Below are 15,918 nucleotides of genomic sequence, written 5' to 3' on the forward strand. Positions count from 1 at the left end.
TGACAAGTGAATCTCAACATTTCACCACAAATAATCATATACACGTAACCAGAACTTGACCGTCAGCGGAGTGACTCTAAATGGGATAGATGACTACTGAATGTCAAAGTACCTACCCAAAAGATGGGAGTACGCAAACACCTAAATCTATGTCTCAACCACCCCTGAATATTAAAACATGAAGTTGAAAATGTGAGTATAAACTCAGTGAGTGAACAAGGAAGCGAACAAGCAAACAATAAAGAAGGTTTAAAGAAAACCATGATGCATTTATCTTTAAAACAATGCAATTTAGTTTAGCTTTTATCAAAACCCTTCATGTAAACCCCAAATGAGTAAATCACTTGATAAAAAGGGTCCATGCTCAACAAAGGATTTGAAGAGTAAAAACTTTAATAGCATTCGTGCAATTCAAGTAAAGTAAACGATGGGTCCTCGCTACAGCGGAAAGGCATTCTCGCTGCAGCGAGATTTTGACCAGCATTACCCCTCCAAATCCGAGAGTTTCTCGCTGCAGCGAGAAATAGAGCACCATGAAAAAGTTTCCTTTCTTTCAAAAAAAAGCCATCCTGCTAAAATGACAAAAAAAATCAACATGAAACGCATAATAATTCCCAAAGTTCAACATGCAAGATTCACATGTGCAACACCATATACCATACTAATAAACTTTCTATAACACACATCTATATATGTATATATATATATATATATCACACCCTCTCATCATCATCAGCTCATATGCACTCCCACTAGCACATGGCTGGGTCCGCATCGGCTTATGCACACTCTTATTGGCACATAGTCGGGTCAGCATCAGCTTATGCACACTCCTACTCGCACATAGCCGGGTCAATATCATTACACAATATTATTCATATACATACATACATATATATATATATATATATATCAACACAGTATAGGAGCACATAAGTCCGTCTTATTACACATTTCACATTTTCATAACATCAAAATATTTTAGCAAAGGCTTGTTCCCAAGGCACACGCTTTTAAAGACAAGTTGGAATAAATCATTCAATGTTTCATACCAATACAATTATGTCTCCCAAAATGATTTTGAAATGCAAGTTCACTCACCTGGCAACAATGAGATTTTAAGTTGCTATTTGTTTGGAGGTGTCTCTAACTATTTTCACTAGCCGGTCGCTCGTTATTTACTCCAGCATGCCACCACAGTTCTCTAATTTTATCTTTGCATATCCTAGCAATAATACGAACTCAATATATTTAATTATATACGTATACGGGCAGCACTTCAATCAATTAATCCTTACTCAAATTTATATTTTCATCCTATCATGAAACCATCTTCAATTAACTCACATCTTAATATACTTTTACCAAAATTACTTACGTCCATTGCTTACGAAATTCCTTAGATTATATCACCGGTAACTTATTTATGATGTCACGTGCCTACTTCAACCTTTCTAAATAATTTTCACCCAAATCCATCTTATATTTCCACACATAATCCACATATATGGCAGCAACAATTATTCTCACTTTCACTCGATTATTTCCTAGTTACACGCATCGTTATCTATCTAACTTTCAATACTTTGTTTCTCAATCCTCCATCCACAATATTCCTTTTTTATTTCTTTCAAACAACATGCCATACAATCTTAACAATTTTCAACTAACTTAGGCAAATAAATCCTTTCAACAACCATAATTCCTCAAAATATTCAACTAACCGTAGGCTTTAAAATATAGTGTTAAGCTTACCGTTTTTCTTTTCCACTTTGAGTCCTTCATGTACCCATGGATTTATTGGCTTACATGTTACCAATTTTTCTCCAATCAAGCCAATCTTTGCTGCCACAAGACATTTCTCCAAGTCATTAACTCATTTTCAAAGACTAATCAAGCCAAAAATAAGAATTCTTACCGTTCCTTGCTTGAATCACCAAAACTAAGCTTTTTTGTCAAACCCTATTCTATAAAATAATTACGACGTCATTTACATGCTCAATAGAATGTTTGCATATTTAGGAAGTTCGAGAAATCGTTAAAAGACGATATTGCCCCTAATGGTATCATTAAGTCGATTAATTCTCGAACTAATTCAAATAAGAATTTTAAGGTGAAATTAAGAGTTTCACAGTTCAGGGATGACTCAAAATGGTAACTCGGAGTTCGATGATCAATTTGGAGTCAAACTGGAATTTTCACTATCCAGGGGTAAAATGGTCATTTGCCACTTGAGGATAAAATGGAAATTTTAGAAAAGATTTTTTTGGCCCCATTTGACTTATTGGAGTATAATTTGACTTATTGGAGTAAGAGTTGAGATTTAGAAGTGAAAAATTTTAATTTCGGTATAATTTGGAGTAAAAGGGTAAAATGGTAATTTTGTCACCCCAAGGGCAAAATTATAATTTTCCACCACCAGGACATTTTTCCAGCACATGGTCTTCCTTTATCCTCATTTTGACCATTGACTAATTGTGTGGTGGAGATAAAAAGGATTAAAATTTTAAAATTTTAAAAATAGACCAATAAAAAAATGACATGTGTCATACCTTTATTATTTTATTGTTTCTTTATAAAAAGGCATAAAATCAGCCCATTTTCTTCATATGGCCGGCCAAGCAAGGAAGAGAGAGAAAGAGAGGAAGAACAAAGGGAAAAACAAGAAAACTTAGGTGAAAATTCAAAGAAAAAGTGAAGAAATCAAGGAAACAAGCTAGGTAAGTTAGAATTTCTTTAGTTCTCCTTGATACCTAGCTTACCCATGCTTTTGTTCTTGATTTTCATGGTTGAATATTGAGTTATTATGATGAATTCAATTCTGAAAAATGGGTTAGGAAAGAGAAACTTGTTAGATTAATTTGATTTTAAGTTATGTTAGTGTTTTAAGTTAGTTTAGTATATTTAGGAACAAAACAACAAGAAAAGAATTTATTTTCCTCCATTACCATTATTGGCTGAATTTTCTAGGGGAATATTGGCTGATGATCTTGATGTTTTATTTGAGGAATTATGATGAATTATGAGTCTAGAAAAATAATGAGAATTTTTGGAGCAAAAATATGAATTTTTACCCATTAGGGGTATTTTCGTAATTTGCTACTGAGACTGATAATTTGCACCACACTGAGGGACATTAAGTCAATTTGGGTGCAATTGAGGTATAGAAACTAAAAAAAATTAATTTGGAGTTTAAACGGACGCGTATATCGATTTAATCGGGTAATAGGCCGAATTAGGTCAGCACCGCATTTAAGCGGTAGTTGGATAAGTTGTATATCATATCATGCATATATACCGAGCCTGAATTGATTTTATAATGGTCAAGCATTGATGTGGTGAATTATGTATTGTACATTGTGGATAGGTGGTGAGCAAATTACACTAGTAAAAGTACATAAATTGTGCTTGAAGACTAGGATTAGGAGTACATCGACTCCTAGAACTGTGAGTGGACAATTTATCGTCTTAAATATCTAGAGTAATTAAACTTGTTTGATGCTTTTATTGAATGGTAAGTTTAAATTATAAAATATTATATTTTCCAATTAAAATGTTTTTTTTAATAAAAAGGAGATTTATACTGGTTTTGAAATCAAATATTGTTTTGGGAAAATTGAGTATATGGAGACTGTGTTGAAATTTATGATTTTATATGTTATTGAAATTGGGGCTTATGACACTATCGTAGCATGATGGCTAAATTTTTGGGGTTGGCATGAAATATATGAACAGTTTTGGATTGGTATCGGTAAACTGGATTAAATTTTATTCGCCATATTATGCTACTGAAAATTTTATGGGTCTGGTGGTATATTAAACAGTCACTGCAGTGGTGGGGGTTTCCGTGGACTGCCTATGAGAGGGGTACAGTAACCCAATTATATACTTACCTCCGGGGGAAGATGTTGGGTGAAGTATCTCCTGAAGAATGATTTGAGTGCACCTCACGTTTGAGCCACCACGTGAGAGTGAGACTCAGCCAACGCCAAGGAACGGCTGTGTGTCAGATGTGAAAACATGTTTATGGGTATGGGTCATTGAACAGCCTTGGCAGTCTCAGTGGGATACCTTGATGAAGGTACCCACGAGAATAATTCTGGCAGGGGCCAAGTTTAAGAAATTCATAAGCCGAAAAAATTTGAGAAAAAGAAATTGTTTGGTATAGAATTAAACGCATTTTACGTTATGAACATTATTGATATATAACGTTTTTATATTGTCTCCATCTACTCGACTTTAGATGCTTTTGATGGTAATTGTTTACTCACTGGGATTATGTAATCATAATCTCACCCCTCTTCCTATCCATTTTTTAGGCTCAGGACAATTTGTTGATAGTTGATTAAGACGAGAATTAATCTCGGAGTTGCATCCTAGAAAGTAAGGGTTCGTAGCCCTACATCTTCTTAGTCAGTTGAGGGCCCACGTGTCACTGTAAAAGTAATTTTATTCTTCAGTTATTTGATTTAAAGTATGTATGAATATATTTAGCTTTTACACCATGTTTTTGGCGAGTTTCGGTATTTTCGAAGAAAAATGACGAAAATGCCCCTATGAGCCAAAAAGTAATATTTTATTTTTTTGATTTGAAAATGACTTATGATTTTTTTTTTGAAATGTGAGATTTAATAACTGTCGCTCACTGGGGAGATGCAGAAGTTGATGCTAAGCCTTGCGGGGTTTCGATCGGCATTCGGGGTAATGAGTGCCTATCGGGACGTCGCGGCGGTTGTCACGGGCTCGATGGGATTCCTGGTCGTGACATTTTTCTTCCTTTCTCTCTTTTTCTTTCTTCTCCTCCTAGGGTTTTGATGTGCTGGAAATTGGGGTTAAAGGCTGTAAATTTAATGCTCAAGAAGTTTAGAGCAGAAAGGAAAAGAAAACATGGAGAAGAAAATGAAGAAAACTTGGTTTCATGGTGGACAAAGAGAAAATGGCATGGAAGCTTCAAGAATGGTGTGGAGCATGGAGGAGAAGAGGAAAAAATCTTGCTGGAGGAGATAAGAATGGTTTTGGGCTGAAAAAAATCAGAGTCAAAGCTTCCTTTGGAAGCTTTGACCAAACTTCATGTAAAATTATCATTTTGCCCCTTTTGTTTCTTTCCATTTTAATTTAGTCCTCCCAACACTCATTTAACTCCAACTTCCTTCTATTATCTTCTTCTACACATGTACAAACAAAGTATGAAGTTTGTACCCCAACGCGGTGTCCCCGTAATATTTAAAATATTTATTTACCCACGCTATCTTTACTTAATAAAGACACGCGACCCCATTAACGTAATTTTTTTCTCCAAAATTTTCTCATTCTTCTTCTCCCCCACTTCGATTGACCATATACTCATTCATCAGGGAAAATTTTGACATTGAATAAAATATTAATATTTTAATATTATTTTATTCCAAAAAATTTCCTCTTGTCTTCTTGGTACCCAAAATACCTTATTATGCCTCAATTGACTTCCGAATCACTTTTTATCTCGTAAATTCTTCTTCAATAAAAATATTATTATTTTATTATTATTTCCTCGCATGCGAAATATTTTATCCCAAACTATTCCTTTCATCTTTCATCACTTTTAAACATTATAATTAACCTCAATTGACATCTAGTAAGCTTTATTAGTCACCACATTTAAGTATGGGGTATTACAGCTGATCTATCCATTCAACCACAGATGCAGCAAGAGTATAATAATGTGCCATTTGAGACACCTTCTTTGTTGGGTGCATCTGCAGAGCAAGTAGAAAATGAGACATCTACTCATGATTCTCGTAGATCCCCATCTACTGATTTAGCTGTAAGTGTAGATGACACATCCTCAAGGTTAAGGGGTAGGGGGCCTAGTGTAGGATTACAGACTCTTGTAGATCCATCCGACAAATTACGAATAACTCCTATTGGGGAGAGGCATGATATCTTGTTATAAGTTTTAATATACAAATTTTTTTTTTTATATTCTATAAGTACTTTTTTCGAGCGAGGGGTCACAGCTACAATAACAAAGATCGTCAAAAATCACTTCAATGGTCCATGGTAGACATGGAGGAAAGTCCCTAATGATATAAAGGAGTTATTGTTTCAAAAATTTCAAGTACTATGTTTGTTTTTCAAATAAATTATAAGTTTTTGTTTTCAATTAATTTGTATAAATGTTTTTAATTACGCTATTATTTTGTTGTAGGAAAAATGTGTTTGGTCTCCAAATCAAGATGTTTTCGACGAATATGGGATAAAATTTTTTCCGATCGATTAAGAGACATGCTTTTAGAAGAAAGGAATAAACAATGACAGAAGCCAAAACAAACAACATTAGGGATTGCAAAGGCATGTCAAGGGAATGGATCACAAATGAAATATGGGATGCCCTTATTGATACGGTATAGGGTACAGAAGAAAGGCAAAACAAATCCAGAAAAGCAAGGCAAAATCGTTTAACGCCAAAAGAAGGAAGCATTCCAAAGCACACTGGAGGTTTAGTTCCATTTGTGGTTCATGCAAAAAGGATGGTATGAATTAATCTTACCTCGCATTTATATGTATGGTTTTCTTTCAAACTAAATTTAAATTGTGTGTTTAGTAGTTTTACTTTGGTTTTTCCTTACATGTTATTTATATATATCGATTATGATTGAGTATATATTGTTGTAAATAAATGCAGGCAATTGAGCTAAAACGAGATGTTAGCTTTTTGGAAGTGTTCAACCGCACTCATAAGCATTTAGGTGGTCATGGTGATTTTATAGATAACAAGTCCAAGTCTACGAGTGTACGTACAAAATTGATTAATTTTTACTTTAAAATTGATTATCTAATTGAATAATAATCTTATTTATTTTTTATGTAAGAAATGTATAATTCTGTACTATCGCAGAAGTATGGTGAGGATTCATCTTCTCAGCCAGAATTTGATTCGCGTGCTTGGACTGAAGCAATTGGAGGGATGGAGACTACACGCACTCACGTGTATGGGTTTGGTACTCAGGTTCCTGCTATAGCTTTACTTATTGGACACACAACAATGTAGCAACATTTGAGTCTGCGTGTGGCCCTATTAACTCAAACGTTAACAGTCCCACAATTGCATTGGAAGAAAAAATGGAAAATCTTTCAAAAAACTTGGGTAAGATACGTGAGGAAATACGTGGAGAAATACGTGAAGAAATTAAGAATGCAATGGTGGAAAGCATGATTGAATTTATGGCACGTATGGAAACCATGATCATGAGTAATGCATGTTCAAAACAAGGAGATGCAGGACCTTTAAGCTAAAATCTGGACAAGTAAGAACACAACATTTCATGATATGATGTCTATTTTTCACTGCTACACTTGGATACTTTTTAGTATAGCTGTTTAATAACACATTTAGGTTTATTTTCATATGGATTTAACTTTTTTAGACATTATGTGTTTAGGGTAATTTTTAATTATATGATTTCGACTTTGAATCTCGATTTTTAATGTGTGTTTCTTTTATATATTTTGAAAGTCCAATGCGGATGTGAATTGATAATATATTATTGAAATGAAATTTGGTAATTTTTGTTAAAAAAGCATTAGTAAAAAGATATACAATTAAATTTCTAACGAAATTTTGTTGGAAATCTACTTCCAATTGAAAAATTTTCAACAGAATTTTTCGTTAAAAAAACATTTCCAATGGAATTGTTTCCAACGAAATTTTTCGTCTAAATTGTCTTTTCCAACGGAATTGTAATGGGATGGCCATCATAAAGCCAATTTTTCCAACGAAATTTTTCGTTAGAAATTTCCAACAGAAAGCATTACCGACAAGGCTTTTACCAACAGTGTTTCCAATGGATTTTTCCGTTGAAAATTCGTCGAAAATAGACATTTTCAACGGAAATCAGCCTATTTCCAATGGAAAATTCCGTTGAAAATAGACTGTTTTTTTGTAGTGTTGGAGCAAAGTTCAAGTTCAATTTCCACTCCTCTTTTGCTTTCTCCAAATAGCTTCCTTTAATTATAGACTAGGTTTTGTGCATTACTTGCATTCTTTCTTTTTCCCTTTCTAAAAGCAAATGAATATAGCAAGGACCAAATTTTTTTTTCTTTTCTTGCAATAAAATCCTAATTAGAATTTATATCTAATGTACTTACCGTGTTTAATTTCTATATAGGTTAGGAGACCAAATGATGCCACCTGGCTAAAAACAAATTTAAACATTTAAGGACTTAAAAATAAATAAGTGGTAAAAGGCTCATGTTTATATATCCATGACTCATCTCATTTCAATTTAAACATTTAAGGACTTAAAAATAAATAAGTGGTAAAAGGCCGATATTTATATATCCAATACCTATCTCATTTCTTACATGTGTGACATTCTATCCTCTTTACGCGTAGTCTAAATCTACCTCAATCCTACCAAATATCACAAGCCCAAACTTAAGCCCAATCTCATGCGAGCTTAAACTCCACTAATAAAGCTTAAGTAAGCCTATAAATCATGAGCTTACATTCTCAACCCAAAATATATGCCTGATAGATGATGAACAATCCATATTTATATACTCAAGACTCATCACATTTCTTACTGTTATAGGATCCATGATATTTAAAACTTCGCGTAAGATTAATATTTTAACAAATCGATCGTTTAAATAGAGTAGGAAATTCAACACTAAATTAATCAAACATATATCATATGAAATATATGAAAAGGTGTAAAATTAAATTTATTTTAGATCAATATAAGTAGATTCTTTTAACTATATATAACTTTACAATCATGTGTGGGTGCTATAATCTTTACTAATTGCATACGCAAATACAGAAGGAAATGTCAAAGAAATTAACATTGAAATTGAGTTTATTTACTCTTTTCAGTTATATTATAACAAAAATTTTATTTAATAAGCAATAAATATACAAATATAAATTTTTAAAGTAAGCATGAAAGTACCCGGTATTGTTAAGCTGACTAGACTTAATTTTTAAAGCATCTTTGTTGTACCCGCCATATTATTTTTTGTCAACTTTCTTCATTGTAAAATTAAATTTGTTATTTGATTGACTGAAAAAGAAAGCAGAGTATTATTCAGCAAAATGTTGCCACGTGGCTACTTTCCATCACTTTCTGGGGAAAAAATATTGTGTATATGTGATGGAAAAGTAGAGAGAGTAGAGTGGTGGACCATGAATTAGGGCGTGAGGTTCAATGGTGCATATCTTGGGGTAGATGCTTTTATTAATGTTTAATAAAAACTATGCTGCACCAAAATTAAAAATGATTCTTTATTGATTAATCAAATAAAATGAAAGACAGATATATACTATCAAATACTTGATATTGTGATTATTGTGTTAACATGTGTCATCTAAATCTTCAAAACCTTTAATAATCAGTAGTTTTCTCGCATATTCCTGAGCAGATTGAAAAGGAAAGCATATATATATTTGTCCATGGTTGAATTGCTTAAAAGATATTGCTAAACTAAAGATTGTTAAGGGCAGAGGTAAGGTAGTGAAAGACAATCCACTTTAGCATATCCCTACAAACAGAATTCCCTTCTTTTTTGATGTATCGAAGTTGATTGATTGACATGGTAAAGTAATTTCATGGACCACAAAATAAATGTTTGGAATGCCTTTGTATAATAGATAATATCCCCAAGAAGTGATACAAGGATGCTTTGAATGAACATGTGCTGGTAAAACCAATTTGGCAGTTTATAAATTGATAGCAAACGACATTGAAGGGCTCTAAGAGCATTTCTTTAATGAACCCAATGATTCCGGACTGCAAATCTTGAGGTTTTTTTTTACTCAGATATGGATATCTAAGTCTCTAACAGAAATAAAACCTGGGTTCTGATTATCTGAGAAGAAGGAGCTTTTTCAGACTGATTAATACCTAAAGTTTGATTTGGCAAAATTCAGCAAACAGTGCAGTTTAAAGAGATTCCAACACAAAGACATTTGTCAGTTTTTGTTATTTCTCTATGTTTAGATTATGTCAGGAATCGTTCTCATTCTTCCGTAATCACTATCAACCCTCTCTATTCAGGTACTGTAGCCTGAGAAAAACGCAAGGGTGAAAGTGAAAGAGGATCATCTATAATCTATATAGATAGATAGATAAAAGCATGATGACTGCGAAAGAATAAAGTGCATCCCAACCCTTTTCCTTTTTTAAAAAAAAATTATTTTGCGCTTTTATTTTTTTGCTTTCCTGGGTAAAAGCATAGAGCTTCAAAAGAAAAAGCAATACTGGGAGTAATTCAAGCAGGGAGAGGCACATAAAGTTAAAAGCAGATACCAGAAACAAAATATTAATATGAAAGTGACACGACATTTCCTCATTGCTATATGCGTCATAAGCTTTACACGACCAAGCATTTACTATGACTGTCTGGTTTCAGTTTTTTAAGCAAAAGTTGATTTGCAGACAATGTTGTAGAGAATAACCGGGTGAGTCCAGATTTTAACGAGGAGTGAATATGGAAAGGGCTTAAGCCCCACCATTGGAGGTCCCCCATATGAGACTCTTCCATGCTAAGGACAGAAAAGAGGTGAATGAAAGACAAGTCACAGCAAAAGTTGCTTCAATTTTTGTCCTCTTTTTGAAGCAATTGAAAAGGAATTCATGTTTCAAGTGGGCTCATCGTCCCTCCCTATCATGCCCCAGTTTTTGGCCAGATAGCAACTGTAGGAATCACAACAGTAAGACATTTACTTTTGATGCAAAAGGCAAGTAATCTGGCAAAGGAGATAAGATTTCATTGAGAACATGAATACACACATCAACAATCTAACTAACCACCTCAAGAATAACCACTGTAGCTTCCCGCCAAAATTCAGAAAAATTCAAAATCTAAGTAAGGACCAGATGACCTGTCTGAGTCTGTGGCTCCCTTCTCATTTGGAGGCAAGGATGACTTGAATGCTTGGTTTAGAAATGAGAGGTCGATGGGTTTAGGGATTTCTGGAGGATGCGTACTGCGAATAAGAGCCCAATTAACACTTTCGAAGAAAGGATGCTGCTTGATCTCTGTGGCACCTCTTTTGAAACCTAATCTCTTTTGAGGGTCCTTCACAAGCAGACCACGGATTAAATCCTTAGCACCAAAACTGATTGAAGATCCCTCTGGAAATTTTAGGGATTGACCAACCACATTGAATAATGTCTCTCGATTACCATTGCCTTTAAATGGAGTCCTTCCCAACAGTAATTCATACAAGAAAATACCAAATGTCCACCAATCAACAGCACTCCCATGACCGTCCCCTCTTATTATCTCAGGAGCTAAATATTCATGGGTCCCAACAAAAGACATGGAGCGTGCATTAGTTGGCTCTGCAATAAGTACAGGAAATGAATCTGAATTTATCAAATTTGTTCTTTCACTTTTTGCCTTTGCTGTTTTGGAACTGAGAAATCGAGGCTTGAAACAAGACGGCTGCAAACAAGCAGGCTCTACACATACTGGGAGTTTGCAGGCTGGATCAATGCAGGCCGGCTGAATACAGTACGAAGTGATCCTGCAAGTTGCCCCAGTACTGGACTGCACAAGAGTAGGATTGACAAAACATCGCAATGACAAATCAAAATCAGATAGCATGATGTGGCCATCCTCCCTCACTAAAACATTTTCAGGTTTTAAATCCCTATACACCACACCCATCATGTGTAGATACTCAAGGGTTAGAAGGACTTCTGAAGCATAAAACCTGCAAGAACATAGAAATTTTATCAGAAAACTTACCAAACCTCAAGTACATTGCAAGGAGATAACTCTAAGCATAAGGACCATTATGACTTTAACCAAGCATGGTGGACATATAGAAATTGGAATTGACAACTGAATCCCTTAGAGTTCATGTGAACAGAATTAGCAACAGTCTTAAATATTCCCAATTACACTGTACTAGAAGCAGGAACATGGTTTGAAAGGTAATTATCATCATACTTTTGATGCAACTTTTCTCCAGAGAAAAGACTACACTCTACAGTGAGGTTCGAAGGAGGTAGTTTAATCTTGCATCCACATAACACTTATCATCGAAAAGTTGAATTAACAATTGAACCAAACTATTTCCATCCCATGAATAAGCCTCTCCAAACTCCGGTTCAGCTCAAATAATCCAAATAGCTTTATGTCAGAGGTCCTGAATACTAAGACATAATCAAGAAGAAATTCTGTTTCACTTCTCCAATTTTCAAGGCAACTTTCTCAATAACATCTCCCTAGCTAGTGTTAATAATTTCTTGGTCAAGAACAAAAGCAGCTAATCTAGGACAAAAGATGGCCAAACTAGCAACCTAAAATAAAACATATTAAACCTTAAAAGGTTAGAAACTAACCGTGCTGCTGTTTCTGAAAAATGCTTGCCCAGCTGTCGTTGACGGAGAATATGAAGATCCCCACCACTGCAAAACTCCATTAACAAGCAAGAAAACTTCTCAGTCTCAAAATGTGAATAAAGGGTAGGTAAAAATGGATGATCTAACGAACTCAATATTTCTCTCTCAGTTTGTGCTCTTATCAACTTCTTCCTGCCAGCTAACATCCCTTTATCCATAACCTTCATTGCAAACAAACATCCCATCCCTCTTAACTCAGCTAAATACACACTCCCTATATCTCCACACCCCAACTTCTTCAACAACCTAAAATGAGCTAACGCCAAGTCCCCATCCTTGCCCTTAACATGCTGTATTGCATCCCATCTTATATCATTTCCTTTATGAGGTTTCGATGGACAAAAACTCTTAAAACCACTACACTCATTTGCATCAAGATTACTCTTTTGACTCTCTTCATAGTCAGTAACAACAGAATCAGCATTCCTACTAAGACTAATTTTATGAGATGACTCAGAAATACTACTACATAAACTAATGCTAACACTATTCTTATTGAAGTTAGCATCTTGAAAACTACTACTGCTACTACTACTAATACTTCCATTATTGCTAGAACAAACACTAGAATCAGACCCGGAAATGCTAACGCCATTATTATTCAAACAAAGGTCTTTAAGAGTGCTGGTGACAGGCAAAGTTTCAAGCTTTACATTTTTGGGGGATTTTTCATCCATGCTTGACAGAAAGAAAAGAAACCTGTTTGATGAAATGTCTGAAAGAGAAGAGGGTTAAAAATATGGAGGATGTTGGTCAATGGAGATGTGGGGCGTGACCGAGGTAGTCAAAGAAAGAGAGAGTGAGACGCGGGCTTAACTTAACAATTAACATGGGGAGTTGGAAATGAAAGGGTGGAGGGTTAAAACGGTTTTCAAATTTGAAATAGTGAGAGTAAGGGTAAGAACAAGATAAGCTGGTAAATAAGGTTTTATTTTTTTCTTTTGATAAACCCAAGGTTGAGTTGGGGTTTGAGTCTTTTTCTTACAGTGTCCCAGAATACGTTACAGCTTACAGACAAAAGAGAGAGAGAGAGAGGGGACCCAATTCACGAGGAAGACAAAAGCTATTCAGATTTTCTAAAAGAAAAAACATACAAACATACATTTGAAAGTTGAAACACCAATAGCAAATACCGTTACACTTTGGGGCTCATGGTTTTGACGGGGAAAAGGTGCAGTTGGGGTTAATCTTAAGGCAGGTTGGTGACTTCGGTGCCTGGGCTTGTTCAATCAACAAACATTTTGGATTAATAGTGGGTATTCGGCAAGTTTTACAAAATTGTCAAGTCCTGACTCTTTGCTGTCTTGGTGGATGTAAAACAATGGAAATGGTAGACAAAGGATTGATTCCATTTGGATATGCGTTTTTACCCTTTCCCAAGTTGGTGCTCTATACAAATTTTCCTTTTTGATTGAAAGTAAGAAATGGAGTATACAAAATGGTATCAATTTCGCAACATAATGATTTGGGGGAAGGCAACTCTGGCAATAAATTTGCTGAAACAAGATTTTGGTCAATTTGTATTTGTGTTGAGACCAGCAGAAGCAACTTATCACTCCATTACTACTTCAATAATTTCAATCTATTTATGAACGAAAAAACAAAGCCCTGGAGCCTGTTACATTTGCAACGTAATGTTTGTCAGCTAATAAATAGGTTTGGCTTGCAGAAACAATGGAAGATGAAAAGCTCACCTCAAACAGGGTGCCATGATCATTGATCATATTAAATCCCAATGATGTAATTTCAATATATATATATATTTATAAAGGGTTTAGCTTGAATTGATGAAAACAAATGGAGATTTGGATGAAGAATCTTAAAGACTCCTTGTGCTCTTATTGCACAAAAGAAAAGGAGTTTCACTTTCATAAGAATTATATGGGCAATGAGTCATCTACTTCAATAATTAGATGATCTGATTTCTCACGGATGGCTTTGAATTGTGGTTTCTTTCGCATAGTTCAAATTTTTTACTGCAAATGTCAATTCCTCGTAGCTGTTTGGTTGTCTTGAAAGAGAGGATTCCCTTGTCTGCAAAGATTAAACACATCAAACCTTGAAGTACAATCAAAGCAGGAGCTGCATTAATAAATCCGTTTCCCAATTTATATACGATAAACCTTTTGTCGTTCATCCCAATTGAAATTCAAAAATGAAGTCAGTGCAGGTGGCTGCTGCTTTCCTTCTGCTCCTGTTTTCTGGTAATGTCATAACATTTAATGTCTAATTTTCTTTGTCTTGCAAATATCGAAACCAGTGTATGAAATAGAAATGGCAGTATCATTATTGGTTTAATGAAAGCAAATAAATGTTGCAGGGCATTCACTAGCACATACGGTTACATTTTTTGTACACAACAAATGCCCCTTCCCTATATGGCCAGCAACTGCCCCCAACACCGGCCATCCAGTGATAGCAGACGGTGGATTCTATCTTCCGCCGGGCCAGACACAGCGCATTGAGGCCCCCTGGACATGGAACGGGCGGATTTGGGCAAGGACAGGCTGCAGCTTCAACTCCAACTGGCAACCAGCTTGTGAAACTGGTGACTGTGATGGGAGGCTCCAATGCAATGGACTAATAGGCACACCTCCAGCCACATTAGTCCAAATTGCACTACAAGGAGACAAAGGCAAGCCAAATTTCTACGATGTTAGCCTGGTTGATGGCTACAACCTGCCTGTTTCAGTTGCTACACGACCATCTTTGCCCAAGTGCACCATCGGAAGCTGCCCCAAGAATTTGAACAACTTGTGCCCACCAGAACTTGAAGCCCTTAACAGGAATGGGGAAGTTGTTGCTTGCAAAAGTGCTTGCTTGGCTTTCAATCTTGACTCATTTTGTTGCAGAAATGAGTATGGGACCCCTGAAAAATGCAAACCAAGCGTATACTCAAAGATGTTTAAGGATGCTTGTCCTTCTTATTATAGCTATGCCTTTGACATGCCTCCACCTCTGGTGAATTGTGCATCAAAAGAGTATGTAATAACTTTCTGCCCTTCAGCTTGGGGTGCTGGTCAGGCTTCCATATAGAGTTTTTTACTTTTAAATAACCAGCTGTTGTCATTTGATTTCAAAACCATATTTCGATTGTTTTTCTAATAAGAATTTTTATATATACATCATGGACTTGCATTGTTTTCCTTTTTCTCTCCCAAATGTAGTTCCAGAAGGACTTGGTAAGTATTTTTTATAAGGGATACTTGACATTTCATGGCCACGGACCATGGTTGTAATTAAATTATGTTTCTTATTTCTTAGCTGAGATACTCTACCGTACCTAACTTTGTACCATTCTTTTTCTAGAATTAGTAAATAACACAAGTGACAAGCCACTGCCGAAACCCACCAATAAATTCTTCTAACATAAAAACCAAATTCAAACATCTTCAATATTACAAACTAAGCATGAAAAATATATATATATATATATATATATATATATATATATATATAGAAAAGAAACACAAAAAAAAAATCAAAACACCAACAATGAAAGAAGAAATTTGATAATTTCTTT

General features: G+C 35.0%; 2 protein-coding genes across 2 annotated transcripts; one reads left to right on the top strand and one right to left on the bottom strand.

Annotated features, from left to right (window-relative positions):
* Positions 1–10,730: 10,730 nt before the first annotated feature.
* Positions 10,731–13,633, bottom strand: LOC18601359 (Protein kinase superfamily protein). Its single transcript, XM_007032282.3, has 2 exons — positions 12,336–13,633; positions 10,731–11,701 (listed from the first exon to the last, which is right to left on the bottom strand). Exons 1-2 carry the CDS (start codon positions 13,070–13,072, stop codon positions 10,828–10,830), a joined length of 1,611 nt encoding a protein of 536 aa, XP_007032344.1. The 5' UTR covers positions 13,073–13,633; the 3' UTR covers positions 10,731–10,827.
* An 873-nt stretch (positions 13,634–14,506) lies between these two features.
* Positions 14,507–15,536, top strand: LOC18601358 (Pathogenesis-related thaumatin superfamily protein). Its single transcript, XM_018120392.2, has 2 exons — positions 14,507–14,599; positions 14,716–15,536. Exons 1-2 carry the CDS (start codon positions 14,551–14,553, stop codon positions 15,429–15,431), a joined length of 765 nt encoding a protein of 254 aa, XP_017975881.1. The 5' UTR covers positions 14,507–14,550; the 3' UTR covers positions 15,432–15,536.
* Positions 15,537–15,918: the final 382 nt, after the last annotated feature.

Source organism: Theobroma cacao, chromosome 4 (genome assembly GCF_053813885.1).
Source record: "Theobroma cacao isolate CCN51 chromosome 4, ASM5381388v1, whole genome shotgun sequence".
Taxonomy (NCBI): domain Eukaryota; kingdom Viridiplantae; phylum Streptophyta; class Magnoliopsida; order Malvales; family Malvaceae; genus Theobroma; species Theobroma cacao.